The 27,361-nt window shown below is 65.6% G+C and overlaps 5 protein-coding genes across 6 annotated transcripts; 4 read left to right on the plus strand and 1 right to left on the minus strand.

The window, feature by feature from the left end:
- Positions 1–1,481: 1,481 nt before the first annotated feature.
- TAF1C (TATA-box binding protein associated factor, RNA polymerase I subunit C) lies at positions 1,482–6,873 on the plus strand. Of its 2 annotated transcripts, none has more exons than XM_086629722.1 (14): positions 1,482–1,613; positions 1,705–1,792; positions 2,943–3,049; positions 3,142–3,237; positions 3,328–3,398; positions 3,486–3,733; positions 3,808–3,918; positions 4,037–4,160; positions 4,255–4,326; positions 4,449–4,584; positions 4,671–4,799; positions 4,964–5,138; positions 5,274–5,411; positions 5,690–6,873. In XM_086629722.1, exons 1-14 carry the CDS (start codon positions 1,482–1,484, stop codon positions 6,871–6,873), a joined length of 2,811 nt encoding a protein of 936 aa, XP_086485848.1. The 2 variants fall into 2 exon arrangements, with proteins under 2 accessions (XP_086485848.1, XP_086485847.1); XM_086629721.1 differs by having other exon boundaries at positions 1,482–1,606; positions 1,692–1,792.
- Positions 6,874–7,150: 277 nt separating this feature from the next.
- Positions 7,151–8,584, plus strand: HINT2 (histidine triad nucleotide binding protein 2). The gene is made up of 5 exons (XM_086629353.1): positions 7,151–7,251; positions 7,869–8,022; positions 8,127–8,231; positions 8,313–8,385; positions 8,493–8,584. Exons 1-5 carry the CDS (start codon positions 7,151–7,153, stop codon positions 8,582–8,584), a joined length of 525 nt encoding a protein of 174 aa, XP_086485479.1.
- Positions 8,585–12,816: 4,232 nt separating this feature from the next.
- On the plus strand, positions 12,817–14,268 carry LOC147526327 (uncharacterized). The gene is made up of 2 exons (XM_086629239.1): positions 12,817–13,254; positions 14,020–14,268. Exons 1-2 carry the CDS (start codon positions 12,817–12,819, stop codon positions 14,266–14,268), a joined length of 687 nt encoding a protein of 228 aa, XP_086485365.1.
- Positions 14,269–14,300: 32 nt separating this feature from the next.
- Positions 14,301–14,984, plus strand: SPAG8 (sperm associated antigen 8). The gene is made up of 4 exons (XM_086629240.1): positions 14,301–14,335; positions 14,466–14,580; positions 14,706–14,768; positions 14,850–14,984. The coding sequence occupies exons 1-4, from the start codon at positions 14,304–14,306 to the stop codon at positions 14,982–14,984; spliced, it is 345 nt and encodes a 114-aa protein (XP_086485366.1). The 5' UTR covers positions 14,301–14,303.
- Positions 14,985–16,236: 1,252 nt separating this feature from the next.
- On the minus strand, positions 16,237–27,062 carry NPR2 (natriuretic peptide receptor 2). Its single transcript, XM_086628882.1, has 22 exons — positions 26,327–27,062; positions 21,265–21,464; positions 21,061–21,174; positions 20,689–20,824; positions 20,503–20,597; positions 20,281–20,413; positions 20,082–20,166; positions 19,849–19,969; positions 19,338–19,412; positions 19,095–19,172; positions 18,852–18,956; positions 18,590–18,661; positions 18,339–18,498; positions 18,100–18,255; positions 17,850–18,018; positions 17,591–17,737; positions 17,283–17,406; positions 17,108–17,176; positions 16,846–17,020; positions 16,661–16,759; positions 16,474–16,565; positions 16,237–16,299 (listed from the first exon to the last, which is right to left on the minus strand). The coding sequence occupies exons 1-22, from the start codon at positions 27,060–27,062 to the stop codon at positions 16,237–16,239; spliced, it is 3,204 nt and encodes a 1,067-aa protein (XP_086485008.1).
- Between the last annotated feature and the right edge of the window lie 299 nt (positions 27,063–27,361).

Below are 27,361 nucleotides of genomic sequence, written 5' to 3' on the forward strand. Positions count from 1 at the left end.
AAACAGGGCGTCTTGTGGGGAGGGGATGGGAGGTAGACAGGGCTACCTATGGGGGCTGGGGGGCTACCTTACTATAGGGGCTGTTCAGTGGGGGCAGGTGGTTTTGTAACAGCAGCTGCTGTATTGTCACAATAAATTAGAATGTTTGTCTTATAGATGAGGTGTCCAGGTGAGAGGGTCTGGGCATTACTTGTGGAGATGAGGGCATCCCAACTGGAAATGATCTCATCACACTTCCCCAAACTCCCCTGACATCATCCCCAAACTCCCCTGACATCACTGTCCTCTTTGGCCATGGCAGAGGCAGGTAGGTGACTCGTGGGCACAGCTCCACTCCTCGGGGTGCTCTGCCCTGTGCCAGCCCCGCTCCCATCCTGTTCCCCCGTTACAGAGCATCCCGGGACCTGCTCAGGGGGGAAGCAGCCTCCCCCGGTGGTCCATCCCGACTTCCCCTCTTCAGAGCACAGCCCCTCTCCAGGTATGGCTCCGGGTCTTCTCCCCAACACAGACCTCCTGGGTGGGCAGCTCTGCCCAGGGCACAGCTCTGATGCCGGTAGCCCCTGGCACAGGGATACGCGAGGCCCGTGGTCCTTCCAGAAGCAACCTGGTCCCGCTCTCCTTTGCTTGCAGAGGAGCCTGTCTCCCCCCGGGATAGTCCCCAAAGGCTCCCGGGTCCCACTGGAGCTCCGTGGGACAAAGACCTGTGGGCGACGGAGCTGGGTGTGGGTACCCATGGTGGTGCTGGGCCAGGCGGGACCCTCATGGGGAGCCTGCAAGCCGTCCCGGGGGGAGGCAGAGGCACTGGAGTGGAGGCGGGAGGGAGGGTCCCTGGGGCTAAGCCAGCGTGGGGGTCACATGGGAAGGGCCGGGTGGGCTGAGGGTGCCCGGAACAGTCCTACAACCCTCTAGGAGCTCCCCCTCCATGGCCCCACGTCCCCCAGGTGCGTGGGGTGCCCCACGGCCACGCAGCACCGGGGTCACGGAGGACGCGGTGTGCCCACCGTGGTGGGGTTCTCCCTCTGCTGTCCTGGGGACGAGGAGTAGGGGACAATGCGCGCGCCTCGCCCGGCCCCCGGTGCGGTCCGGTCCCCTTGGCTGCCCCAGTGCCGGTCCTGCACCATCCCGGTCCCTCCCCCGCCGCTCCCTCCGCCCGCTCCCCGCGACCCTCGGTCCCGGCGGAGGCGGCGCGTTTTCTCCCGCCGGCCGCCAGGGGGCGGTAGCGCCCCGCGCCGCCACCGCCGTCGCCTCTCCGGTCCCGCTCCGTTCCCGGCGCTGATTGATGCGCGGCGCCGTCACGACGCCACATCGGCGGGCGCACCGCTCCCCGCTGCCGGCCGCACCGCTCCCCGCTGCCGGCCGCTCCTGGAATCCGGGACCCTTCGGGACCCCCCGGCCGGGCCCGGGCCCGCTCCCGGGCCGCGTTCAGCCCCGCCGCGCCGCGCCCTAGTCCCCTCGTCCCGCTGCCGGCGCCCCGCGGCGCCATGGAGTTCCCGGCCGCTCTCTTCCCCTCCTACTTCGGCGCCGGCCCGCCTCGGGAGGAGGGCGGCCCCGCTCCGGCTGCCGGCTGGGGCGAGCACGGGCAGGTGCTGGAGGCCGGCCCCGGCCGTCGGCAGGTGAGGCCGCGGCGCAGCCCGCCCTGCCCGGGCCCGAGGGGCCAGGCCGGGGCCGCCCTCACCTCCCGCTTCCTCTCCCTGCAGGGCCGAGGCGGCGTTCGTGCCCCGCCGCGGCGGGACGGGCGAGAGCTGGGAACCCACCGACGCCGCTGCCGTCCCCTTCCTGCCTCCCAACGCGAGTGAGGGCCGCGGGGGGCGGGAGGGGGGTACGCTGCCCGGGGAGGGGAGGGGGACATCCCCTTCCATCTCTGCCCGTGCCTGCTGAGCTTGGCATCCCTGACGGCTCTGCTGGGCCGGCACGGGAAGTTCTAGCAGCTCTCCCTGGGGGTGCTTGCACAGGAGGGCTCAGGGACGGGTGAGCCATGGCCCCACGATGCTGCGGCTGTGTCCCAGTACAACCGGTGCACCCTCACTAAGTTTGCAGATGACCCCAAGTTGGGTGGGGGTGTTGATTGTAGGTAGGAAGGCTTCACGGAGGGATCTGGACAGGCCGGATCAAAGGGCCAAGGCCAGTTGTATGAGGTTCAACAATGCTGAGCGTCAGGTCCTTCACTTCGGTCACAACAACCCCACCCTGTGCAACACTACAGGCTTGGGGAAGAGTGGTGGGGGAGAAGGACCTGGGAGTGTTGGTGGACAGCTGGCACCTGAATATGAGGCAGCAGTGTGCGCAGATGGCCAAGAAGGCCAATAGCATGCTGGCTTGTATCAGAAATAGTGCAGCCAGCAGCAGAAAGGAAGTGGTTGTCCCCCTGTACTCAGCACTGGTGAGGCTGCACCTCGAATCCTGTATTCAGTTTTGGACCCTTCACTACAAGAAAGTCATTGAGATGCTGGAGCATGTCCAGAGAAGAGCAACAAAGCTGGTGAAGGGTCTGGAGCACAAGTCTTAGGAGTGGCTGAGGGAACTGGGGTTGTTTAGCCTGGAGAAAAAAAGGCTGAAAGGAGCCCGTATCACTCTCTACAACTACCTGAAAGGAGGTTGTAGTGAGGTGGGTATCGGTCTCTTCTCCCAAGTAACAAGCGATAGGACAAGAGGAAATGGCCTCAGGTTGAACTGGGGGAGGTTTAGATTGGGTATTAGGAAAAATTTCTTCACCGAAAGGGTTGTCAAGACTTGGAACAGTCTGTCCAGGGAAGTGCTTGAGTCACCGTTCGTGGAGGTGTTTAAAAGATGTGTAGACGTGGTGCTTTGGGACATGGCTAGTGGTGGGCTTGGCAGTGTTAGGTTAATGGTTGGACTTGATGATCTTCAAGGTCTCTTCCAACCTAAACAATTTTATGATTCTACTTGTGCAGTACCACCCAGCCCCTCCCCTCTCCCTGCAGGCTGCTGGGTCCCCTCGCTCGTGCCTCAAGACATCCTCTGCCGCGGTGTCCTGCACAGGAACCTGCGGGCAGGCAAGTCTGGAGCTGCCCTGGACTTCACCAGACAGGTAGGGCCTGGGGCACCGTGTTCTGCTGAGGACCTGCGGGGACGGCATGGGATCGCTGCACATCTCAACCCCTCCCTGTCCTTCCTGCACAGCTGGGCCATTTCTTTGTGGATCACCCAGAAGATGCATTTGGCTCCCTGGGGCGGCTGCTGCACAAGAACTTCTACCTGGGCAACTCCAAGCTGAAGGTCAGTGTGTGTCCAGGGGTGACAACACCATCCCCCGCCCCTCCCTGTGCAGCTGCCAGCCACAGCCTCTGCCCCTTCTCCTCCCCACAGAGACAGGCACGAGACAGCACCATCCGGATGACAGCCCTGATGGAGGAAATCGACCGTTTGGAGGCCAGGCGGTGAGCACCCCCATGTTCCCTGCTCTGCAGAGGGCTGGGAGGGGGCTCCTGCTCTCCCGCTGCCTGACGCCATGTGTCCCCCCGCAGTGGCTGCCCCCGGCAACACCGAGTGTCCCGCCTGCGCTGGTTCTCCCACCTCTGCCGCGACTGGCTCTTCGAGGTGCCGCTGGGGCTGCTGGCCGACTGTGTGCACGAGGAGCTGCTGCTGCAGTGGGCTGGCCTGCTCTTCGATGACAGCCCCACGGGGGGAGCGCTGGCGTGGCTGCCCCCTGAGAACGCAGGGGCACGCACGGGCCACCTGGTGTACCCCGGAGGGCAGGCCATGAACCACCTCTGTATCCTTCCCAGTGAGGTGTCCCTGGGGAGGGACGTGAGGGTTGTGTTGCACTCCCCTTAACCAGCACCTCAGATTTCCAGGATGTGGTGCTGGAGGAGATGCCCCGTGCCCGGGGCTCCCCGGCACAGTTTGAGCTCAACGGACGCATTCAGCAAGTGGCTGCTGCCCGGGTGGACAGGGAAGGTGAGGCAGCCCCAGGAGTACCGTGAGCCGGGCACCTCATGCCCTGGCCTCAGTGAGGGGGTCACAGGGAGTGGCTGGGACACTGCCTTCTCACATGCCACCTTCTGTCCCCTGCCAGATTTTGTCGGCGTCCGCTCTGACTATCACTGCGGTGTTTGGAGGGTGCCAGGCAGGACGGGGATGGCCCCCACCCCACTACAGGTCATCCGCACCAGCGTGCCTGCCTCCTGCCTCACCGTCAGGTAGGCACCGGGGGGGCCCTGCCGCCTCTGCAGCCCTCCCTGCAGTGGCGGGTGCTCTCACCCCAGCAGTGATGCTGTGCCCCTCATCCCGCAGCCCTCACCTCCCGGGGGAGCTGGCTGTCTGCACCCAGAGCGGGGCTGTCTACCTCTGGAGCATCGAGACGGGGTGAGATGGGGTGCTCGGGGCTGGGAGAGGGCTCAGCAGGCCCTTGGGTATCAGTGGGGGTGGGGGGAGCCCAAGCGAGAGGGGCAGCTCTGCCCTGCACTGGCACTGCCTTCTCCCCGCAGGCTGCAGCGGCTCCGCCATGACCCCCAGACCATGTTTTTTCGGGACCATTCGCCCTGGCGCTGGAGTGACTTCACTGCCCACCCGCGGGTGCTGAGCTGTGCAGACCGCACTGGCCTGCAGTGCCTGGATGCCCGAGTGAGCCTGGGAGGGTGGCAGCAGGCAGGGGAGAGAGAGGTTTCCTCAGCCTGGGATGCTGAAGGCACCCCAATTTGCTGCTACAGGCCCCCGAGAGATGCCACTTTGAATTCTTCAAAGTGGGTGAGGAAGCCGGCTGCCAGCAGGGCGAGCGCGTGGTGCTACCCATGTACCTGGGCAGAGCTCACCCCTCCCAGCACCTCGTCACCACACAGGTGAGTCCCACCGCACCCAGGAGGGACATCCAGGGGCTGGAGGGGAGGGCACCCTGGTACAGCCCCAGCTCCCAGTGCCTGTGGGGCAGGGGGATCACCCAGCTGAGGAGGGGCTGCCACAGCATGTCAGGGTGAGCCCCGCTGAACCATGCCTCCTGTCCCAGTTCTCTGTGTACGTGATGGACGAGCGGTTGCCGCTGGTGCCCATGCTGAAGTGGGCACACATGATGAAGGCCCCCCCTCTGTTTGCCCACCTGATGCCGGGAGGGCCCGGGAGGAGCCATAAGGTGCTGCTCGGCACATCCCGCACCCAGGAGCTGCTGCTGCTGCAATACCGGGGTAAGAGATGGGGGCTTCAGGGATGCTGTGGGGCTGAGTCTCCTCTGTTCCCACGTCCCAGCCTCCTCGCTACTGGTACTAGCTGCTGCCCCAGCATCAGTGCTCACCAGCCAATTTTTGGCTGCTCTTCCTCAGGTGGTAGCCGGTCAGCCTGCCAGCTGGCGGGGCTGCCACAGAAGCTGCACAGCATTGCCGGCTGCCTGCAGCACTTGCCTGCCCAGCTTCCGCACCGCCACTGCCTGCTCCAGGAGCGCCTCAGTGCCCCGGCTGCTGGTGGGTGTCCCGCACAACCCTCGGGTGCAGGCCCTGGCGTGGAGAACTTGGGCTGGAGGAGGGGAGTATAGCCCCTGCCATGCCTGGGGGGTAGGGGGGAGCAGCTGAAAAAGCAAACGCAAAGCCTTGGACAACCCCGTGCCAGAGATTAATGACCTCGAAAAGGACGTGGGGGTCAGGAGCCAGCAGTGAGCGGAACCATGGGGGGGTGGATGGACTCCCCGCTGCTGGCCAGGCTGCGGGAGCGGCCCTAGGCAATGCCTCTGCTGTCCCCACAGGGCTGGCCGCCGCGCTGCAAGAGGACGGGCCACAGGAGTCCCTGGTGGTTTTCCAGCTGTCTGAGGCTGGAGATGTCTTCTGCCAGAGGCTGACCCATGAGACAGCGCAGCCCCCTGCGCCCGCCTCAGGGGATGAGGCTGCGGCAGCCCCTGGCTCTTCCCCTCTCTTCGAGGATCCAGCCAGCAGCCCACCGGCCTTGGGCAGCGAGGAAGAAGAAGAGGAGGAGGAAGAGCAAACCTTCTACTTGTCCAACCTGGAGGTGATTATCAACGAGGAGGAGGAGGACATGGGCAGGCCCGTGACCCAGGAGGAAGCTGAACTCCCCGAGGAGCCCTGTGCCAGCCCCCAGCCCACCCCGGCAGTACCCAGCCCAGCCGCAGCCCTGCGCTACCGCCGCTGGCTGAAGGCTCTTTCCAGAGGCTGCAGGCAGCCCCCTCGGCATGGCTGGCCCCCCACCCTCAGCCAGAAGCGCCTTTTCACCCGCAAGGAGCTGGAGGTTCCGGCAGGCCCCAGCGCCCTGCAGGGGCAGGCACGGCAGCGACTGCGCCAGGCCATGCGGGAAGGGGGCCTCATCCAGCACTGGGACCTCCCAGCCCCTCAACCCCCTGCTCTACCACAGCCCCCGGAGCCGACGGGAGGTCCGGACCCCCTGAGCGCCCGTCTGACAGCAGCCTGGTCCGGGGACTGGTGGCAGTGGTGGGAGGAGAGAACGAGTTCCAGCATGGCGCAGAGGCAGCGGGCGCTGCGGGAGCGGCGGCGGCGGCAGAAGCGAGCCCGTGGCCATCGCAGCCTTTCGGCCAGCTTCACCTCCTCCCTCACCTACCAGTCCGAGCTGTCAGAGCTGAGCGATGCCGCCCCCATGCCACTGTCCCCGGGCCGTCCCGCCGTGCTCCCCCAGGAGGGGGGGCTGCTCCCCCAGGAGGGCTCCCCACCCGGTGGAAGCCCCCCGACATTGTCAGCACCCGATGAAGCCCTGCTCTCCTCCCAGAGCCTGCGCTGCCGCGGCATCCCTAAGGAGCGGCGGAAAACGCTGCGGGATTACCTGGCGGTGTGGGCAGAGGGTCCCCCCGAGCCCCCGGAGCCCCCCGGCAGCCAGGCCAGCCAGCTCTGCATCCCCTCCTCCCAGAGCCAGCTCTCCTCCGCCTCCCAGCCGCGCCGCAAGCGCCCACGCATGGGCTTCTGAGCACAATAAATGCCGCCTGCACCAGCCTCTGCCCCGCCGTCCGTGACTGGGGGGGAGGAGGGGGGGGGGGGGGGGCTGCTACGCCACGCGTGGTCACGGCACCCACGGTGCGGGAGGGGGGGGGGTGTTCGATTCGGGCGGGAGCCCCGCGCGCTTCTTGCCGGGGGGCCTTCGCGTGCGGGTCCCTGTCACGCGTGGGCGCAGGCGCCTGCGGGCGCTTTAAGGCGCCGCGGGGGGGGGTGGGAGTGTCGGGTGGGAGTGGCAGGAGCGGGAGCCAATGGGGAGGCGGGGCGGGGCTGTGCCGGCGGTGATGGCGGCGGTGCTGGCGCGCGGTCTGGCGCGCGGCTGGGCGGTGCGAGGCGCGCCGCGCGCGGGGCAGGTGGGCGCGGGGGGACACGCGTGGGAGCGGGGAGGGGAGGGGCGGAGCGGAGGCGGGGAGAGGGAGACGGAGGAAAGTGGCCGAGTCCGGCCGTGCCTTAGCCCTGAGCCGCCCTTGCCGCTGCTCACACCCCCGGGCAAGGTCCGCGGCCGGCGTGATCCCCGCCGCGCGCGCCTCCACGCCACGGCACGGGGCCTCGGAGTACACCCCCCACCCCCACTCCCGCGTGCATCCTTCGTCACCCCAGGATGCACCCCCCGTGTGCGGCCCCCCCCATCGCCCCAGTGTGCACGGTCACCCCACGTGCCTCCCGCACTCACCCCACCATGCGCTCCCCCCCCAGCCCCACTCACCCCCCATCGACCCCCCGTGCTTCCCCCAGCGCGTATCCCTGCCAATTCCCCAACGCGTATCCCTGCCAATTCCCCAACGCATCCCCCTGCCAATTCCCCAACGTACCCCCCTACCAATTCCCCGACGCGTCCCCCCGGACCCCACACTGCGTCCCCCATCGCCCCTGCGCTCATCACTCCCACCTGCCCCCACCACCCCAGGTCGCCGTGCCCCGTCCGCCGGTGGCCCAGGCCCTCAGTCCCCGTGTGCCCCCTCCGCCCCGGCGCTGCGTGGCGGCGGCGGGCGGGCAGGACGGGGAGGTGGGCAAGGCGCGGCAGGCAGCGGCGGCCGGCGAGGAGGCGGGTGGGCAGCCCACCATCTTCAGCAAGATCATCGCCCGCAGCGTGCCTGCCACCATCCTCTATGAAGACGACAAGGTAGCGGGGACAGTGGGGCACGTGCCCGCATCGGGAAGCCGGGGCGGGGTTTAGCTCCCGTGGGTGCGGAGCTCATCCTAGTCCCCCCACCCCCCCCTCGGCAGTGCCTGGTCTTCCGCGATGTGGCCCCCCAAGCCCCTGTCCACTTCCTGGTGATCCCCAAGCACCCCATCCCCCGGATCAGCCGTGTGGGTCCCCAGGACACTGAGGTGAGTCTGGAGAGGGGTCCCTGGGACACCGAGGGGGGGACATGCATGGTGCTGACCCTCCTGTTCCCCCCACCCCCGCAGCTCCTGGGGCACTTGCTGGTGGTGGCGGCACGCACGGCACAGGCAGAGGGGCTGGCTGACGGCTACCGCCTCGGTGAGTTGGTGTCCCCTGCCGTGCCATGGGGCAGGACCCTCGCCAGTGGTCCCGGGGGAGCGGCCCAGTGAAGGGGTTGTGCTGATCCCCTGTCCCTCTCCCGGCAGTGATCAACGACGGGAAGCATGGCGCCCAGTCCGTCTACCACCTGCACCTCCACGTGCTGGGGGGGCGGCAGCTGGGCTGGCCTCCTGGCTGAGCCCCCCCCCCACCCACCACCCCCAATAAAGCATCGCCTTGGTGGTGGCTTCGGTGGCTTTGTGTTGGGGTGGCCCTTCTGCAGGTGGGGGTGGCCAGCCTGGGCAGGAGTGGCCTCAGGTGTCACAGCAGTGTGTCAGGGACATGCCAGCAGGACTTGGGCTGGGGATGCAGGTGGGACTTGCTTCTTGGAAGGGAGGCTAGGCTTCACATATCCCATTTCTCCCTGTGCTGGAGCCCCCCAGCTGGAGCAAGCAGGTTTTGCGGAGTGCCCACACCCACCCTGGCAGTGGGGGAGTCAGCTGTGTGCCACAAGGATATCCCTGAGCTGAGGAATGTCCTGGGAGTGCCAACAGCACCCCATGCCCTGGGCTGCCCACTCAGCCCTGCTGCCACAACCCAGCACCCCTGCATGCCCCCCACCCTTGGTGCCCCCAGGCACCCCCGTGTTGCTGCCAGAGCCCTGCGCCAGGCACTGGTGCTTCTCTGCCTTGCAAAAGCGAGCTAATTGCACTAAATTGAACTAAAAGCGCTAATTGCACATTTACTCCTCACCACCCCAGAGGGCCCTTGCTGGGAGCTCCCAGATGGTTCATAGCCCTGAGCTGAGGGCAGTGCAGGATGGGCTGCGTGGTGGGCATGCTGCCTGCTGCACATACACGTACCCCTGTACCACTGTGCACCCCCATACCACTGCACACTGCACTCGTTACACTGCCTGTGCATGCACCACCGTGCCCAACTCGTGGCACTGCACACCCCGCACCCCCTGTGTGTGCACCACTGTACAAAAGTTGCACCGCTCACACCAGACCCCCGTGCACGTGCTACCATGCGAAATGCATTGCACATCCCAGACCCTCTGTGCGTGCACCACTGTGCAAAAGTTTCCCACACCAGACCCCTGTGCCTGCGTTGTGCTGCACATCCCAGACCCCTTGTGCATGCACCGCTGTGCAAAACACACTGTTGCACACCATAGACCCCTCGTACATGCCAAACACAAGCATGCACCACAGTGCAAAACACAGTTGCACACCGCAGACCCCCCTGTACATGCAAAACACGAGCATGCACCACAGTGCAAAACACACTGTTGCAGACCACAGACCCCCTGTACATGCCAAATACGAGCAGCACTGTAGGTGCAGCAGCGCTCACACACACACATGTTGACCCGCATCGACTGCGGACACGTGCCCGCACACGGCCGTGCCCACCCCGAGTGGGGCACTCGTGGCCGCTCGCTCGCCGTGGTCGCAGACATGGGCAGCGGGCCGCTCGCTCTCCACCAGCGCGCGGCCGCCCCTGCGCTCCCTGTCCCGCGCCTCCCGCTCCTGCTGCGTGCTGAGCCGCAGCCGGGCGCCGTGGCTATATTTAGCGGCGGGGGCCGGTGCTGGCGCAGCACGCGGCCCACCTGGCACCACCGGCGGGGCTGCCTGGGCCCCCGCCAGCCGCGCAGGGGACCGCAGCCCGCCGGGGAGAATGGCGGCTCTGTTTGGCCTCCGGCTCGGTGGCGCTGGCGGCGAGGCCCCCCCGGAGCAGCGTGGGGCTGCGACAGAGCCTGGTTGCCTCCCCCTTCACACCCAGTATAGCGTGGGCAGTGGTTTTGGGGTGCAAATGGACCTTAAAAATCTTGGATGCTGCTGCTTCCTGGCTCTGAGACCTGCTTGAGCCTCAGCATGGGCTGGGGTCACTCTTGGATGTGGGACAGCCCTGCTTCAGGGCTGGGGACTCCTCCTGGCTGGGATCCCCAAGGAGGTGAGGACCCCAAAGAGGGGCTGGAGGTCTCTGTGGAGGTGAGGATCCCAAAGAGAGGCAGGAGATCCCTGGTGCGTGGTCCCTCAGGGCTCAGCCGGAGCAGCCCCCCAGGGATGCTGTTCTGGGCAGAGGGCGAGCACTGGCACACGAGGTCAGGCGACAGACGCCTGCTAGCACATTCCTCCCTGCTCCACGTTTATTTTGTCGGTCCCCAGGGTAGCACGGCGGTCACGGCCCCATGGGGCTGGGCCGGGGGGGGCAGGGATGTTTTCGTTCCTCAGCCGAAGACTATCACAAATGACGCAAGTTCTCAAAAAAGCCAGGCAGGGGGGCAGCGGGGGATGTGTCAGCCTGCAAGAGGCAGCCAGATGTGCTCCAGCAGCTCCAGGGCTGCTGCCTCATGGCAATGCTGCCAGGGTGCAGCCCCACAGTGACGGCCCCTATGCCACCCCAGAGCAGTTTGCCCCACAGTAAGTGCATACCCCTGGGATGGCATGACCAGGGTCCATGTCCAACACTGTACTGCGGTGCCTTTGGTGTGCCTTTGATGTGCCTTTGGTGTGCCCAGGCACCCATGCTGCCCAGACAGGCTTTTGGCTGCCATGGGGGCAAGCCCACGCATGTCTGGCTGGGAAGTGCTCATAGGAACAGCGCCTTGGGGTGCAAGCTGGTGCATAGTGTCCAGACTGTCACCCTCCCAGCATGAACAGGGGTACAGCTGTACCTCAGGGGTCAGCCCAAGGCCAAACATGGGGGCACGACAAGCAGCATGCACCCCAGCACCCTGCCAGTGAGCACCCAGCCCTCGGGGCACCCAAGAACCCACCTCCAGTGGCAGTGGAGCTGGTGCAGCCCCAGCCTAGGGGGGTCCCTTTGCCAAGCCTGAGCTCCAGGGCATGTCTCTCCCTCCTCCTCGCAGCTGCTCGGCAGATGGGCTCCGAGGAGTCCCTGCTCGGCGCGTGGGGCCAAGCGCCCGGAGGGAGGAGCGGTCCCCGCTGGGGGCCCCGGCCAGCCGAGGCCAGAGGGGCCAGGCGGAGCCCCGGCCAGAAAAAACAGAGGCCCCAAGGCTGAGCGTGTGGCGGCCCCAGCAGCGCACACCGCAGCGGGCTGGAATAACAGCCCTCGTGCTGAAGCCCGCTGCGCGCTGTCAAAGGGCCCTTCTTCTGCCCGGCCTCCGCAGGGATGGGGGCCGGGGGCCCAGAGAGGGCTGGCGGCAAGAGGAGCAGCTCCACGCCTGCGGGGGACCAGCTGTGCCCAGCCAGGCGCCTGGCCGGTCCCATCCTGGGGCCAGGCGTGGGTCCCCGAGGGCAGACGGGCATGCCCGTGGGCCAGACCGAAACGGGGGAGGCACGGGGGTCACTTGGGCCGAGTTATGGGGAGCAGCGTGTCCCCAGCTGCACGGCGCAGGGCACGTCCCGCCTGGGGCCGAGCTGTCCCCACCCGGGCACGGTGCCCACTCGTCCCCCTTCCTCCAGCACCTCCGGGGCCACCCGTGGCCTCAGGCCGGGCCCTGCGAGCTCTCGCCAGGCCCAGGGCTCCTTCCCAGCCCCCGCCGGTGGCGGCTCCGAGGCACCAGGGCATCCCGGGGCCAGGGCACGTGGACGCTCGGGGATGGAGACAGCCCCGGGCCGGGAGGTCGCCCCGCACCGGGCCCAGCCATGCGCCTTCGCCCCTTCCTGCCCCGGCCACGCCCACTTGCCCCGGCCGCGCCCCCTCGCCACGCCCTCTTGCCGCCACCGATCTAGCCCCGCCCCCCGGGCGGGCTCCGCGCCCGCCCCCTCTTCAGGCTGTCGGCCAATGGGAGGTACGCACGCCCCCGGCTCCACCAATGAGTGTGGTGTTTACCGTCTCCATGGAGACGGCGCAGCCTCACCCGGCGCAGGCGCCACGGAGCCGGGAGTGCAGCGGCGGGGGACAGAGACCCCCCCCCCAAGGGTGGGGCCGGGCCGGGGGCACCGGGGGCGGGGGAAGCGTTAAGGGGTGTAGGAGCTTGATGTGACCCCCGAGGGAAACACCTGGGGCGCAGGGCCTGGGGAGCATTGCGTGGACAGGAGGGCATTAGAAGATGGAAGGGGCGGGGAGCGGCCCGGGGGGAGTCGCGCCTGGGGAGGATGTTGGAGGGCAGAGCCCCGGGAGGGAGCCCTGTGCGAGTGGGGGGCCAATGGGAGACAGAGCCTGGGCTAGGGACACCGGGGAGGGGATGTTGCTGGAGGAGGGTGGGGAGAGGGGAGTTTCGGAGGGGGAGACCTTGCTGGAGCACAGACCCAGCTGCAGGCACTGCTTCCACCCCTCGAAGGGAGAGGAGTCCCTTGTCGTCCCGTCCCCCCAGGATGGGTGTGACACCACTGGGGACCTGGGGTCTCTTATATCAGGGTCCTGCCCACGCTGGTGGGGGCTGACGATGTGGCAGGTGAGAGGGGCCTGAAAGATGCACCCCACTGCCTTGCCTCAAGGACTGTCCCCACCTGCAGCATGGCTCTGATGGGCCACTTGCCTCCTGTGTGCCCTGGGGAGAGGCCACTGTGTGTGGTCAGGGTCCACAGTGATGTCCCCCTGCCTGAGGTGCCCACGGAGAAGCCTCTGTGTCATAGGGAGACACCGGCAGCCAGGACCCAGATGCCCCAGGAGATGCCAGCCATGGAGGAGGTGCCCCAGGAGATGCTGTCGGCCATGGCCAAGCTGCCTGCCGAGGCCCTGCCAGCCGTGCCCAGCACGATGTCCCCTGTTGAGGCTGGGAAGGATCCCTGTGAGGCTGAGCTGCCACCCTGTCCTGGAAAGCCGGGGACCTGTCGCAGCGAGGTGACCCCCATCATGGCACCAGCACTGCCCGCCTCCCTGCAAATGCCGACGGAGCAGCCCAGCTGTCTGATGCCTCAGGAGAGCTGCTTGATCCACAACCGGCAGGAGGAGGTAACCACCAGCTGAGGGGCCATAAGGGGAAATGGTCCTCCAAACCCATCCCACCGCGTCCCACATGCTTATCTTGTGAAGCTCTCCGCTCATGGGCAGCCCCCTCTCTTTAAATAGCTGCCCTTGGCCAAGCTGATGCTCCCTGGATGACCTTGAGCCCAGTGTGATGGAAAAGGGATGAAATTCAATAGCACAAAAGGCAGAGAGCTGGGAGCTTGCTGCTGGGGTGGTGGGAGCTGGGTGTTGCAGCCCATTGCGGGATGCAGGGACACCCGCTTGGGCGAGCTGAGCTAGGAACATCATGGGCCAAGCCGTGCCACAGCCCGGGGATGCCACGGTTTGAGTGCCATAGAAGTGCCTGCCCAGCTGTAAGGGCAGGCTGAGCACCCAGGGGGTCAGGGTGGCCGTATGAGGCCAGCTGACCCCCAGCAGATAGGAGAGGTCAGCCCTGCCCAAGCCACAGCTGCTCCCACATCAGCTTTCCCAGGGAGGTGGCTGGAAGGACCATCCCCGCTTTTTGTAGCTTGTACCTCTGTGGCTGCTCCCAGGGCTTGTGCCAGGCACCTGCCTACATGGCATGGCCTTAGGTATGAGGCAGTGCCCCCGACTTGGGGAGACTCAGCAGGAGGGGGAAACTCGCTCTTACCCCTAAGCCCTGCCCAGAGCCCCACGGGACCATTGAAAGTCTAAAAGCCAGGAGCAGACGTGGGGCACTGCGGGGTGGGCTCCCGCCCCCTTCCTGCAGCCCCTTCCATTCATCCTCAGGGAGCCACGAACCACGCGGACCCTGTGCCGGGGCAGCAGCTGGGCAGTGAGGGCTTTGTCCACTGGCACAGCCACCACGGGCTACTGGTCAGCCAGCTCCTCTCCTGGCCTACCGAGAGCACCACCATGAAGGACGCCCATCACCCATCACAGAGGCCCCTGCTGCTGCGGCAAGGTGAGGCTGATCCCCTTCTCCCAACCCACATGCACCCCAAAAAGGCAGCGAGGGGATCTTGGCTGCAGTGCTGACAGTGCCTTCTTCCCCCTCAGCACCACGGAAGGCCATGCTGGAGTCCATGCTCTACCAGAAGTACAGGCAAGCCCATGTCCCTGTGTGCCACTCTCCTCTGGAGCCATGCCTTGGAGGGGAGGACCCTGCTGCAGGCCCCTGCCCAGGGCGGGGGGGACCCTAGAGCTGAGGGGTGTGAGGTCTGCTGTGTCAGCAGGAAGGAGATGCTGGAGGAGATCTCTCCTCCTCGGAGGCCCATGGAGTCAGTCTCCACCGTGCACCGTGACTACTGCACCGGGAGCTGCCAGTTCACGCCACTGCCTACCACCCAGGTACAGGCAGGTGACAGCCCCTTCCCCAGCTTGCGGCAGCCCCCAGGGAGCCCACAAGGCTCCCATGTCCCCCCTGGGCGTGCTGTCCCCCCCGCCCCCCACTGTCACATTGCTTCCACCTGCAGCCCCACAACTACTGCACGGAGCAGCCCTGCACCTTCTGGCTGGAGCAAGCCCGCAGCCTGCCCGTAAGCCCCCAACCCCCTCCCCTGCCGGCAGCTGGGGGACTCGGCTTCTTATGGGGACCTGTCCACTTCCCGTCGCCCCAGGGTGTCACAGGCATCTGCAGCGGGGACAGTCCCTTTCGGAGGAATGCAGCCTTCTCCACCCCCATCACCGAGTACCTGGAGCAGCCCCTGCCCTGCGCTCCCTTCAGCAGCCAACTCCGGTCCCACAAGCAATAAAGAGCAGGGGGGCACAAGTGGTCCTAGTGTCTTTGACATCCCAGAGTTGTCCTCAGGCTGGGCATTTGGAGGGGGAGCACTGTGTCCCTGGTATCACAATCCCTGTGGGGCCATGCAGTGCAGGCATGGGGACACCCCGAGCCTCTCTGCAAGTCACTGCTGCCCCGAAACATGCAATGGCCCCAAGCCTCCCTCCTTGGTCACAGAGAGAGAGCCCCTGGCACAGCTCTGTCTCCTGGGACGTGCCCTTTCCCAGCACCCGCAGCGAGTGACACATGGCCCCCGTCCCCAGGCACAGGTGGGTTCCAGTAAGAGGAGGCGGCGGCGGCGTGGCCAGAGCATGAGCTCAGAGGAACGCACCGCAGCCCTCGCGCCAAAGCAAACCCCGCCGCGGCGGCCCTGCCTTCCCAGCACTGCCCCGAGCCCTCGCCAGTCACCACTGCAGCCACCCTGTGCCGGATCCCCAAATCCCTGCCCCTTGCTGCGGCCGGACCCCTGGGGTACAATGCTCTGGGCAGCCACCTCCAGCCCGGGTTGAGCTCCATCTAGGTCGGTGTCTTCCCCGGACCCCCACCCTGCTTGGTGCTCTGGGGGAGAGCAAAGCAGAGGTCGGAGGACAAGAGGGGTTTGGGGAAGTTTGTATTTCAACAAAATAGTTTGCAGCGACTCCTATATTTACACCTGGGGAGGGAAGTATTTACACGACCTGGTGGGGCTATATACAGGGGAGGGGGAGACTGGGACTGGGGGCGAGCCGCAGCATTGAAGCCTGCTCTGGCCAAGGGGTCAGTCCCAGCAGAAGCTCCCAGTTCTGCCCCCCCGGAGAGGGGGTGATGTGGGCACGACTTCTGTCGGGGGCCAGGTACTGAAAAGAGACAGCAAAGTGCCCTTCGGGGCAGCCAGGCCCCGGTAGCGGCTCAGAGCCAGCTGAGCCAGAGGGGAGAGGGAAGGAGGGGAGAGGGCTGGACCTCAGAGGGTGGGGGGATATGGGGTCCTCCCCGGGCTGGATTGGGGCAGGTTCCCCCCCTCTGGCAGAGGCTGCACGGGGGAGGTGGGCTTTGCTGGTGCCGATGGAGGGGGGCAGGCGGTGCCGTGGCCGCTGGCCCCCGCGCCCGAGCCCTGCTGAAGCAGGGGGGCTGCAGTGGTGGTGGGGGGCAGCAGTAACAGGGCGGGGGGTCCCTGTATGTGCCAGGTGTCCAAGCACTGGGAAACGCTGGTGGCCCCCACTGGGGCTCCACCACTGCCGCCAGGCTCAGATGACTTTGGGGTCTTTCCTCTCGCCCAGCAGCCAGTACGTTCGCATCTTCCCCTTGCCCTGGGGGGCAGAGGGTGGTGGTGAGACCCTCCCTGCCCCCCCGCTGGGTGCTGCTCCTTGGGTGCCATCTCCAGCACTGACAGCAATGGAGGGACCCAGCCCCAACCCACCCACCCATTGCACGCTCCTGCAGCAGGAAGGGCTGACATCCTGCTGAGGTCCCCGCACTCTCACCTTCATCTCCACATCCCCACGCAGCTCCAGCTCAAAGCAGCCAAACTCATCCAGGACTTCCTTGGTGGTGGACGAGACATGGATCTTGAGGGCTGGGCAGCACAGAGGGGCAAAAGGGACATGCCTGGGTGCAGGAGCAGGGCATGACGCATGGCCCCAGACCCCAGCTGCCAGCCCCCTGGCTCACCCTGGCCGTTGGACTCCATGCGGGATGCGGTGTTCACCGTGTCCCCGAACAGGCAGTAGCGCGGCATCTTCAGACCCACGACTCCGGCGCACACAGGACCTGTGGGTGCAGAGAAGCCTAGGGCTGCTGCGGGGTGGGCAGGCAGGCACCACCCCGCCGTGGTGCTGGCCAGCGCGGAGGCTCACCAGTGTGTACGCCGATGCGCAGGTGGAGCTGGTCATTGGGCCGGTGCCGGATCTTGAAGGTTTTGACAGCCTCGAGCAGGGCCAGGGCCATGCGGACGATCTCGCGAGCGTGTAGCTTCCCATTGCGCACCGGCAGTCCCGACACCACCATGTAGGCATCCCCAATGGTCTCCACCTGAGGGGTCAAGGGGGGCAGGTACACCCTGGGCTCCTTGCTGCCTGCCTTACTTCAGCGGGCTGCACTTGCTCACAGCCCCCTCACCTTGTAGACGTCAAAGTTGTCAATGATGGCATCGAAGCATGTGTAGAGGTCATTCAGCAGCGTCACGACCTGGATGGAGCAAGGGTGCGTGTGGGGCTGGGAGCGGACACGTTGCCCCAGCCCCGGGGACGGCATGGCCAGGATATGAGAATCCCCTCCCCAGCCCTGCTCTCACCTGCATGGGGGTGCTCTCTGCCGAGAGGGCAGTGAAGCCCACGATGTCGCTGAAGTAGATGGTGACGCTGTCAAAAGCCTCAGCCCGCACCGTCTCCCCACGCTTCAGCTGCTCTGCCACAGAGCTGGCAAGGACAAAGGGGGATGGTAGTGGGCTCCCTACCTCCCCAAACCTTGTTCCCCCTGCCCCCCTTGCCCTACACCAGCATGGAGAGCTGGCAAGGGACCGCATGCTTGAACAGCAGAGGGTGCACGCAGACCCCATGCCAACCCCCGGCCCCACATGGTCCTGTTTCTCCCCCCTCTCACTGGGGCAGGATCTGGTAGAGGAGGTTCTCTGCCTTGCGCTTCTCCTCCAGGTAGGCCTGCGTCCGCTCCTCCACCAGCTTCTCCAGGTTGTTGGCATACTGCTCCATGCGTGACAGCAGGTTGTCCAGGATGCTGGTGCTCCCCTCCCTGCCAGAGCACAGGCAGCTGGCACCACGGGAAGAGGTGACTCCGCAACTACCCCTGCAATGTTGTCCCCGCTCCCGTCCAGGGCCACCTTCCCCGCTCGCCAGCCACCCACTTGTTGAATCTACGGATGAAGATCTTGATCTGGCTGAAGTCGGGGCGCTCGGCCGGCTCCTGCGCCCAGCAGCGCTCCATCAGCACCGCCAGCTCCTCGCTGTGCACCCCGATGTCGATGGAGGGGCGGAAGAAGGGCTTCTGGCTGTTACACACCTTCTGCACGATCTCTGCCAGGGGGTGGCCACCAGTGAGCACCAGACCTCCCCGGCAGGGACGGGACCACCCCACACCTGCCCCCCCACCCTCACCTTTGGGGCTCAGGTCCATGCCCTCGATGTAGAAGGGGCCATTGCGCAGGGCGACCTCCTGCACAATGATGCCGAAGCTGTAGACATCAGCTTTCTGCATGCCCGGGGTGGGCAGGCGTGCCTTCTGCAGCAGCTCTGGCGCTGTCCATAGCTTCTCTGGAGGGACACAGCCAAGGGGCGGTGAGGCAGGGCCCCCCCCATCCCCCTAGCCCCCCCATCAGCATAGATATGCCACTCACTGGCATAGAGGGCATGCGTGTCCTCACTGTCGCAGGGTGAGCGGAAGCTGGCCAGCCCATAGTCGGTGATCTTCAGCACAAAACGGCTGTCTACCACGCAGTTGGATGACTTGAGGCTGCCGTGGTGGCCGATGATGCTGTTGTGCAGAAACGCCATTCCCTGGGACGGATGGACGGACAGATGTGGTGAAGCTGGCACCCCCACGGGCACATCTAACCCCCCCAGCTCCTCATGCCTCTTGCTTGGGTACCTTGACGATGTCGTTGATGAGGGAGTAGCGAAACATCCAGTCCAGGTTGATGCTCTCGTTCTCCAGGACGTCCTGGGGCAGCACATTGAGTGGACCCCACCAAGCACCCAGGGGATGGTGGGACCAGCACCAGCCTCACCAAGCACCCAGCTACATGTGGCTCCATGACACTCACCCCCTCCCATCCCTGTCCTAAATGCCCAGCCCAGCCGGGTCACCAGGAGTGTCTAAGTGTCACCCGTGGTGCCCCCAAGCCCCCTACCTGCAGGCTGCCCCGCGGGCAGTACTCAGTGACGATGCAGATGTTAGGGGGGTCGATGCACGCCCCGATGAAGCGGGTCAGGTGGTTAAACTGGATGTCTCGCATCTGGAGGTGGAAGTGGAACCAACACAGACTTCAGGTCAGACAGGATGCACTGCTGCTCCCACCAGCCCTCGTCAGCACCACGACCATCCCCTGCACCCCCAAGCAGGGTGCCCACCCTAGCCCACACCCCAAACCTACGTGTTTCAGCTCGAAGAGCACCTGCCGCGTCAGCTCAATGCGCTTCTTGTTGATGTGCTTGATGGCCACCACGTTGCCCTGGGATGCCAAGGAGGGAGAAGAGGTCAGCAAATCTTCGGGCAGATTTGGGGAGGGGAGGAAGGTGCTGGCATCCCATAGGATGGGGGTGAAGCCAAAGGGGAGTATCTCAACAGGGCTGGGGGTTTTGGGAGGAGGGCTCAGCTCCCCGCCTGCTGCACTGACCTTGAAGTGGCCGGTGTTGGCGAAGATCTGGTACTTGCCGTGGGTCGTCATCAGGGAGCCGTAGCTGGAGCCACGCTGCAGGGTAGGAAGGGATTAGGGATGGGGACACTGAGGTGCGGGGTGACAGGCACCGATGGAGAAGGGCAGGGACAGTCAGGGGTGTGCAGGGGGTGGTGTAGGACAAGCTCTGAAGGGTCAGGACAAGCTCTGCACGCCCAGTAGAGACGGTGAAGACTATAGGATGCAGTATGGCACGCTGCAGGGGATGTAGGTGGCGTAGGGGATGGATGAGGTGTGGCTGTGTAGGGGATGCACAGTGACATAGCAGCTTAACGAGGTATGGTGTTATGCAGGGGATTCAGAGCTGGCCAGGAGACGGATCAAGCATGGTTCTGCAGAGGACAGAGGAACGTGTAGGGGATCAGCAAGGGAGGAATGTCATGCAGGGCGGGAAGGTGGTGCAGGGACAGGGGCAGGAGGAGGGCAGTGCCCCAGGACTGGCAGCTCTCACCAGGGACAGGGTGAGCCGGCTGCCCGCTGCCTTGTGGTACCGCTCAGGACTCCCGAATTGCAGCTCATCCCAGCGGATCCTCCAGAGCATGCTGGCAAGCTCCTTCTCTAGCATCAGCTTCCTGGGGGGCACACGGAAGATCAGGCTCCCATACACCCCCCACCCTGTCTGCCCCTCTGTCAGGCTTAGGGGTGCCCAGTGCCCAAGTAGAGGCTCCCCCAGACCCAACTGACCTGAAGATGAGGAAGCTGGAGATGCCGAACATGACAAAGGTGAGGCCAGTGCCCAAAGCCACGATGGCCAGCATGGAGAGGGGTGCTGCAGGCAGGAGGGTTTGTCAGTGTGGCCTAGCTGGCCACGGGTACTAGGTCCCCATGCACCTGCAGGGATGGGTGCTGGGGACCGAGGGATGTGCAGACACGGTACACCCACTTTTATCGCAGGAGGGGTCATCCACATCGAAGACGCAGGGTGGGTTGTCCAAGGGAGGAGCCCCCTTCACCCAGGGGATGGGTCGTCCCAGCCAGTGGATCTGCTTCTCCACACCTGAGTAGTGTCCCACCACCTACGGCAGAGAGAGCTGAGGCCCCCCCAGCCCCCAGCATCTCGTCCCCCATCCCCTGCTGCTGGCAGGATCCTGCTGCCAACCCGCACCTCATACTGCCCACTCTCGAGGTCGCCCATGGCCCATAGGTTGAAGTCGGTGTCCCGGTCGTTGTTGCTGTCCATGCTCACCAGCCCTGTCACCCCTGTGGGAGAAGCGACACCCAGGTGGGACGGAGACCGGGTCCCACCACCCCTGTGGCACCCCTAGCCCAGCTGCCCCTGTCCCACTGTTACCCTGGAACTTCCGATCTCGCATCTTCTCGATGATGTGGGTGGCATTTTTCTTGGAGCCGCCCTCCTGCAGGGTCTCGTTCAGCACCATGGCATACAGCAGCATCCCATCGTAGAAACACCCCGCCACCAGGTTCATCTGCCGGGGAAACCTCAGCGCACCCATGGCCACGTGCATGGGGGTAGCCCAGGCTCAGGACCCCCATGCTGGGGCCATGCACCCACCCACGGCCCCATAACCCCACACCAGGGCCAACACGCATCCTGCAGGATGGCTGTGCCTGTGGCTGTGTCCCACCCTCTGCACCTCAGTGAGGTGCCACAGCCACATGGGGAGGGTCTCCACTGCACTGTCACACAGGGGTACCCACTCACCAGAGAGTAGTTGAGCTGCACCCCAAATTTCTGCTTGGCCCGCAGGATGAGCTGAGTTTGGAAGTGCTGGTACTCGGGGTTTTGGGGCTCATAGTAGGTGATCACCAGCACCATCTGCAACCAGGCACGGCACCCCAGTTCATGCACTGGGGCCAGGCCAGGGAGGTCCCTGTCCCTGTTCCCAGGCAGGTGGTCGCAGCTTACCCGGAAAGCCTCGCGCAGCCCTGAGTCCTGGCCCAGACTCTGCTGCCAGGGCTTGAAGGGGTCACGAGCAGAGTCTCCCCGCAAACTCTCCCCGAAAACGTCCAGGTAGAAGAAGACGTAGTCACCATTGGTGAGGTTCTCCCGCTGCGCCAGCTGCATGATCTGCCGCAGCATCTCCGGTGGCCCGCAGAGATACACCACTGCCAGCGAGATGCAGGGCGTCACAGGGGCAATGCTACCCCATGCCGGGGCACCCCGCTCAGGCGTGGGGTGGGATGCTTTCCCTTGGGGCAATGGGGCACAGCAGCCCTGGGAGCACACTCAGCGGCCGCAGGGAAGGCAGAGCAGGCAGATGGGGCACGGCTCAGCCCACTACCTTCTCATGCCACATGGCCACAGAGCCCACTCAGCCCCACTGCCCTCGCTGGCCCTGACCCACTCTGGTCCCATCAGACACCTTGGGCTGAAGGGACGAAGGAGAACAGGGGAACCCTTGCTCCAAAATACGGGGCAGACACCCCCTGCACAGACCCCATGCACCCTGCTCCAGCAAAACCCGCCCAGGGGATGCCTCCCACAGCATCACTCCCTGGCTGCTTCCTGCCAGACCCGGCCAGGGGACTGAGGGAGCTGGGAGAGGCGTCGGGGCTGTGCGCCGGAGGCCCCTGGGGAACCCGGGCTGGGGAACAGGACAAACCCATGTTTGGGTTCGCGGCTGGCCAGCCGTGCGGCAGGAATGCGCAGGTTCCTGGATTCCAGTACCTACGGCGGCTGCCGGCGCTAATTGGAAACAGAGCATCTCGCTGGTGCGACCCATGCGGCAAGGGGGTGCCCGGGCCACGGCCAGCCGCCCCGCGTGCCCTCACCCGCGGCCAGGGGCTCGTCCAGCCATGATGGGATGCCCATCTGGGTGCTGCGTGGGGGCGGCACAGGGCTGGCACAGGGCACCACGGGCTGCAGGGACGGGCATCCGATGGAGTCCGAAACCCCCCCGTGCAGGGGCCCTCCTCGCCCTCGCAGAGGATCCTGCCATCGCCTCCTCCCTCCCCCTGGAAAACCAGGGCCCCCGCTCCAGTCAGCCTGGCTGGGAACCCAGGATTGAGCAATGGAGGAGGCGGCGGGTGCCGGAGGAATGTCATGCTCAGGCGCTGGCCCCAGGACGCAGCCCTTCTGCATGGGGCCCCGCGCCCCAGTGCGATTTGGAGTGCACGGAGGGCCGGGGAGAGCAAGGAAGCCTCATGCCCCGGGATGGGGTCCCTGCACCCTGGAATGGGATCCCTGCTGCTAGAGGGCAACCAGCCATGCAGGCAGTGGGGCTGATGGAGTCACCCATGGGGGCAGCTAGGCAGCCCACGGGTGGGAGAAGAAACCCAGCACAGCCACCTTGGGCACAGGAAACCCACAGCAAAGTGGAGAGCTGCTCCTGGGCATGGGAGAGAGGGAAATCACAGCAGCTTGGGCTGTGCGTGAGCAAAATCCCATTCCAGGGTCTGAAATGGTTTCCCTCCGAGTGCTGTAATACCTCAAATAAACACTCTGCTTCCCTACTTCACTAGTCCTGCACCAAGAAACGTGCCATCCCCAAATTTCTCAGCCAGGAGAGGCAGCTCGGCATCTCCCCAACATGCACAGGCTGATGGTCTCCCCATGGGGACTCAGCATGGGACCCTCACCATCCCATCACAGGCACCAGGAAAAGGCAGCCCACAGCACCGCAAGGGCTGGGGAGCCGCAACAGCTGGTGGCAGCCGGCGGGACACCCCGGGCAGCCGGCCCCTGCGGCGGCAGCAGCAGCAAAAGCCTGCCTAGTCAAAGGCCACCGAGCAAGGGATCGATGGCGTCTGCATGGCTCCCCAGGGACAGGTTGGAGGAGCCGCGCAGAAGGGAAGGGTCAACGCTCGGAGCTCTCCGTGACGCCGGCAGCTGCCTCCTGCCTGGCCAGCAGCACCCCAGCCTGCTCGCACAACCCCCCAGGGGTCGGCAAACAGCCAAAAAGCAGCCTCAACATCTCCAAGGAGAAGGGGAATGGGGCCCAGCAAGGCTGGAGCACATGCATCCCTCGGGTGTTTATTTAGGGGGTGCCCATGGTGCAGGAGGCAGAGCCCCGGGGGACGAGCAGGACCCTGAGCATGCAGACAGAGTGGCAGGACACTGCCTGACCCCTGCTTGATGGGAGATAACCTTAAAGCGAGGGCGAATCCCGGTTTCAGGCAGCAAATTCCTGCAAATCCCAGTTTCAAGCAGTCCCAGCAGCACAAGGCACTGCAGCGCAGAGACCCTCACCCCAGCCAAGCAGCCATTCCCCACCCGGGTGGATTGCAGGGGGAAGGACCAAACACACTTCCCTCCCGGCAGCAGTGCCCAGCCATGTCCCCAGGCAGGGGACCTGGGCTTTGCAGGCAGATGCTCCAGTAATTCCCTCAACCATGGCTTTAATTATATCAGTAGTTTTGCAAGTGGCAGGAGAGACATGGGCCCCTGCACGTCGCCCAGGCACAGGTGAGAGGGGCAATGGGAAGCGCGAGGCAGACATACAAAGGACAGGGCGATGCATCCACATCCCCCCACCCCTGCTCCTTAGAGCCATGAACGTCGGGCATTAGCAGCTTTGGAGGCACACAGTCGGGCAGGGAAGTAGCTTTCCCCAGGAAAGGTTTACCAAACTCCTACCCATCACCTGAGATAAGGAAGGTGACATCAAGAGGGACGACATGTGGTACCATTGCAGGTCATGAACATGGATGTGGCTGTGGCCAAAGCTCCTGCTTCCCTGTTCATGCCATGTCACTCATGGTGGACACTCCTGGGACAGCCTTGCAGGGTCCCCACTCCCTGCCCCACACCCTCAGGTTAAGAAAGCACCTAACATCAGCATTGCAGCCCTGAGCACCCATCCCCCTGGGGCCAAGCATTCAGCCCCACAACCTGCCCTCATCTCTCGGCTGTGGCCAGAGGGGCCCAGACTCCCCCTGCATCCTGGCTCAGAGGCCCCCAGGTCTCTGCCTATGCCTGGCCTCCTCCCCCAGTCCCTACCAGCCATGAGCCCCTGCCTACACCAGTAGGGACTGATTCCCATCGGGGTGATTTATGGCACCAAGCCGGAAACGTTGATGGGAATCGCTGATTTTAGCCTTTTTTCCTGCACTGTTCTTTGCCCCCATCCCACATGAAGCTCTATACACCACGGCTGGCGATGGTGTATGCAGGGAGCTTCCATCCCAGACACTCGGCCAAGCAAACCAGAGGGGTAGCCACAAGCTGCTCAGGTCCTGCAGCTCACCAAGGGATGCTCAGCCCCATGGATCCAGCCCCACCAGCCTCAGTCCTGGGGAACTCGACCCAGCACGCCAAAGCTCCCCAGCCACATGCCCCCAGCCTGGTCGCATGCAACCTCGGCCATGTCTCCTGCTGGCCCATCTGGCTCCACTCGTCCCGGCTCGATGTCCTTCTTAATGACACAGCATCTCAGGATCCATTAAGAAGCATCACGGAGCGGCTGGCTCCGGGATCGATATACCCCGCTCATCAATAATGAAAGAGCATCGGGCTGCTCTCGCACTCCAGCTGCCTCCGTAAGCCCCTCCATTTCCTCTCGCTCCTGATATAGCCGCTCTCCTGGGACGCTCATAAGGCACCAGATTGATTTACCCCTCCATCAGCAGGGTGGGGCCGTCCCCAGCACCGTCCCCGGGGCACAGTGGGGACAGGCACAGCCCCGGGCACCCAGACTGGGGGGCTCTGCCCAAGCATGGCATGGGCACCTTGGTGTGTTGGCACCAGGTTGCTCGGGGCACATAACCACAGCCAGTACTGCCCTTCAGACAGCCACGTCCACACTGTCACCTTCAGCCACCGAGGAGGTGGCTTGCCCCTGGAGACACCCTGATCCTGCTACTGTAAGGGCAGTGTGGTCACAGTGCCCCTCACACCACGCATCCCACCAAGGTGAGGGTCTGCTCCAGCTCTCTCCCAGCACAGGGTGACTGGGCTGGGGGCAGGGAGGGGGAACCCCATGCCCCCTCCCACCCCCCCACCCCCCCACCCTGGACCCCTCCAACTGGCACCGGGGTGGCTTGGAGTCCCAGGTCCTGCCTTGTCCCCTGCACACCCACCTCTCTATGCAGCTCTCGCTGCTCCCCCAGCTGCACCGCAACCAAATGCGCCCCCATCCCTCGCTGTGCCCTACATGCAACCCACTTTGCCCAAGCCTCCCCATGCCCCACACAAGTCCCACTGCACCCCCAGCCCCTCCTCATGCCCCACAAGGGTCCCACTGCACTCCTAGTCCGTCCCTGTGCCCCGCAGAGGTCCTGCTGTGCCTTGGCCCCTTGCTGGGCTCCTCATGAGTTCCATTGTGCCCTCAGCCCCCCACTCTACCCCAGACAGGTCCCGCTGCGTCCCCAGACCCTCATGGTGCCCCACAAAGGTGCCACTGTCTCCTTGGCCCTTTGCTGCACTCCGCACAGATCCCAGTGTGTCCCCATCTCCTCGCTGCGTCCCACACGGATCTCACTGCCCTCTTAGCCCCTTGCTGTGCCCCACGAGTCCCATTGTCCCCCCCAAACCCTTGCGGTGCCCCACATGGGTCCCACTGTGCACCTGGTCCCTCACTGTATCCTGCACGGGTCCCATTATGTCTCTGTGCCCTTGCTGCCCCCCAGACGGGTCCCACTGTACCCCCCCCGGGTCCTTTGCTGTACTCTATGTGTGCCCCACCACATCCTCGGCTCCTCGCTGTGCCCTAGACTGGTCCCATCACACTTTCAACCCCTCTCTGTACCCTACGTGTGCTCCACAGCACCCCTGTTCCCCCGCTGCCCCCCAGACGGGTCCCATCGCATGCCCAACCCCTCGCTGTACCCTACGTGTGCCCTGTTGCACCCCCGAACCCCTCGCGTCACCTCACACGGATCCCACCACACCCCAGCCCCTCTCTGCGCCCCACGGAGGATTTTGCCTCCTCCCCTCTGCTAGCCCTCCGCGATTCCCCCGCGGGGAGACCCCTCCCCGGGCGCTCAGCCCTGTCGCGCGCGGGGTCCCATCCCCCCCCCGCCCTACGCACCGCGCCCGTTGGCCTTGATGAAGTGCACGGCGGTGTCGGGGCCACCCTCGTCGGGGGAGTAGATGTGGTGGCGCACGGTGAGGTTGCTGCCGTCCTGCAGCTCCTGGTAGACACCCTCGACGGTGAAGTAGTACGGTCGGTCGTCGGTCTTGCGGTCCACGTAGAGAAGGACGGCGCGGGCGCTCCAGTTGAAGTGGGCGTGGAGGTGGGAGACGAAGGCACCCAGTTTAGGGGCCGAGGGCCCGGTACGCACCGTCGTGCTGTAATGCTCCCGTTTGCGGCTGAAACCGGCCGCCACTGCCCCGCCGGTGATCAGCGGCAGCCGCCAGTGCGAGGCGAAGCGCCCCACGGAAGCGGCGGGGTAGACGCAGCCCGGCCCGAAAAGGACGTCGGGGTCGTGGTAGAGCTTCAGGTCCACGGCGTTGAGCGGTGCCACGTACTCGGAGCAGGCGCCCTCCAGCTCCGAGCTCATGAACTCGACGCGCACCGAGAAGGGCCGCGGCAGCAGCGGCGGCTCGCCCCGCTCCAGCGCTTCCAGCGCCAGGCTCAGCGCCGGCCCCACGCGCGGCCAAGCCCACGCGTAGCTCACGTTGCGCTCCGGCAGTACCACCGCCACCGTCAAGTTGGCGACCGCCCCGTCGGGGGTCGCCGCCCGCCGCCCCCCTCCCGCCGCCGCCGCCGCCGCCGCCGGCAGCAGCGGCAGCAGCAGCAGCAGCAGCGGCAGCCGCGGAGCCATGGGCCGCGCTGGCTCCTCCGCCCCGGCCGCCGCCCGCGGCTCCTGCGCCCCGCCGCGCCCCCGCCCCGCCGCCTGCGCCCTCCCCCGGGCGGCACCGCCCCGGGCCGGCCAGCGCCCTCTGCTGCCGCTCCCCGCCCGGCCGGACGGCACGGGGATGGGCGGTACCGGGGGGAGGGAGAGGGGGGTGTCCCCAGGGAGGGGGCTAGTGGGATGAGTTGGGGAGGGGTGCATCGGTTCTGGGGAAGGGCCGGGGGGAGGGTGGCGGGGTGCTCGGCTGCTGGGTGTCCTCGGTGGAGGGG

The sequence above is a fragment of the Tauraco erythrolophus genome, chromosome Z, assembly GCF_009769465.1.
Source record: "Tauraco erythrolophus isolate bTauEry1 chromosome Z, bTauEry1.pri, whole genome shotgun sequence".
Taxonomy (NCBI): domain Eukaryota; kingdom Metazoa; phylum Chordata; class Aves; order Musophagiformes; family Musophagidae; genus Tauraco; species Tauraco erythrolophus.

Bases quoted from the DNA above. Each gene is read 5' to 3' on its own strand.
- SPAG8 (XM_086629240.1), top strand. From the start codon at position 14,304: ATGCTGGAGTCCATGCTCTACCAGAAGTACAG. The intron at 14,336-14,465 runs GCAAGCCCATGT...CTGTGTCAGCAG, and splicing joins ATGCTCTACCAGAAGTACAG to GAAGGAGATGCTGGAGGAGA. The intron at 14,769-14,849 runs GTAAGCCCCCAA...CCGTCGCCCCAG, and splicing joins AGCAAGCCCGCAGCCTGCCC to GGTGTCACAGGCATCTGCAG.
- HINT2 (XM_086629353.1), top strand. From the start codon at position 7,151: ATGGGGAGGCGGGGCGGGGCTGTGCCGGCGGTGATGGCGGCGGTGCTG. The intron at 7,252-7,868 runs GGTGGGCGCGGG...CCCTCCGCCCCG, and splicing joins GGCGCGCCGCGCGCGGGGCA to GCGCTGCGTGGCGGCGGCGG. The intron at 8,232-8,312 runs GTGAGTCTGGAG...CCACCCCCGCAG, and splicing joins TGGGTCCCCAGGACACTGAG to CTCCTGGGGCACTTGCTGGT.
- NPR2 (XM_086628882.1), bottom strand. From the start codon at position 27,062: ATGGCTCCGCGGCTGCCGCTGCTGCTGCTGCTGCTGCCGCTGCTGCCG. The intron at 19,970-20,081 runs GTCAGTTGGGTC...TGTGCCCCCCAG, and splicing joins TCCAGCTTCCTCATCTTCAG to GAAGCTGATGCTAGAGAAGG. The intron at 17,738-17,849 runs GTGGGTGGCTGG...GTGCTCTGGCAG, and splicing joins TTCATCCGTAGATTCAACAA to GGAGGGGAGCACCAGCATCC.
- TAF1C (XM_086629721.1), top strand. From the start codon at position 1,482: ATGGAGTTCCCGGCCGCTCTCTTCCCCTCCTACTTCGGCGCCGGCCCG. The intron at 3,399-3,485 runs GTGAGCACCCCC...GTCCCCCCGCAG, and splicing joins GACCGTTTGGAGGCCAGGCG to TGGCTGCCCCCGGCAACACC. The intron at 5,412-5,689 runs GTGGGTGTCCCG...CTGTCCCCACAG, and splicing joins CCTCAGTGCCCCGGCTGCTG to GGCTGGCCGCCGCGCTGCAA.
- LOC147526327 (XM_086629239.1), top strand. From the start codon at position 12,817: ATGGCTCTGATGGGCCACTTGCCTCCTGTGTGCCCTGGGGAGAGGCCA. The intron at 13,255-14,019 runs GTAACCACCAGC...ATTCATCCTCAG, and splicing joins TCCACAACCGGCAGGAGGAG to GGAGCCACGAACCACGCGGA.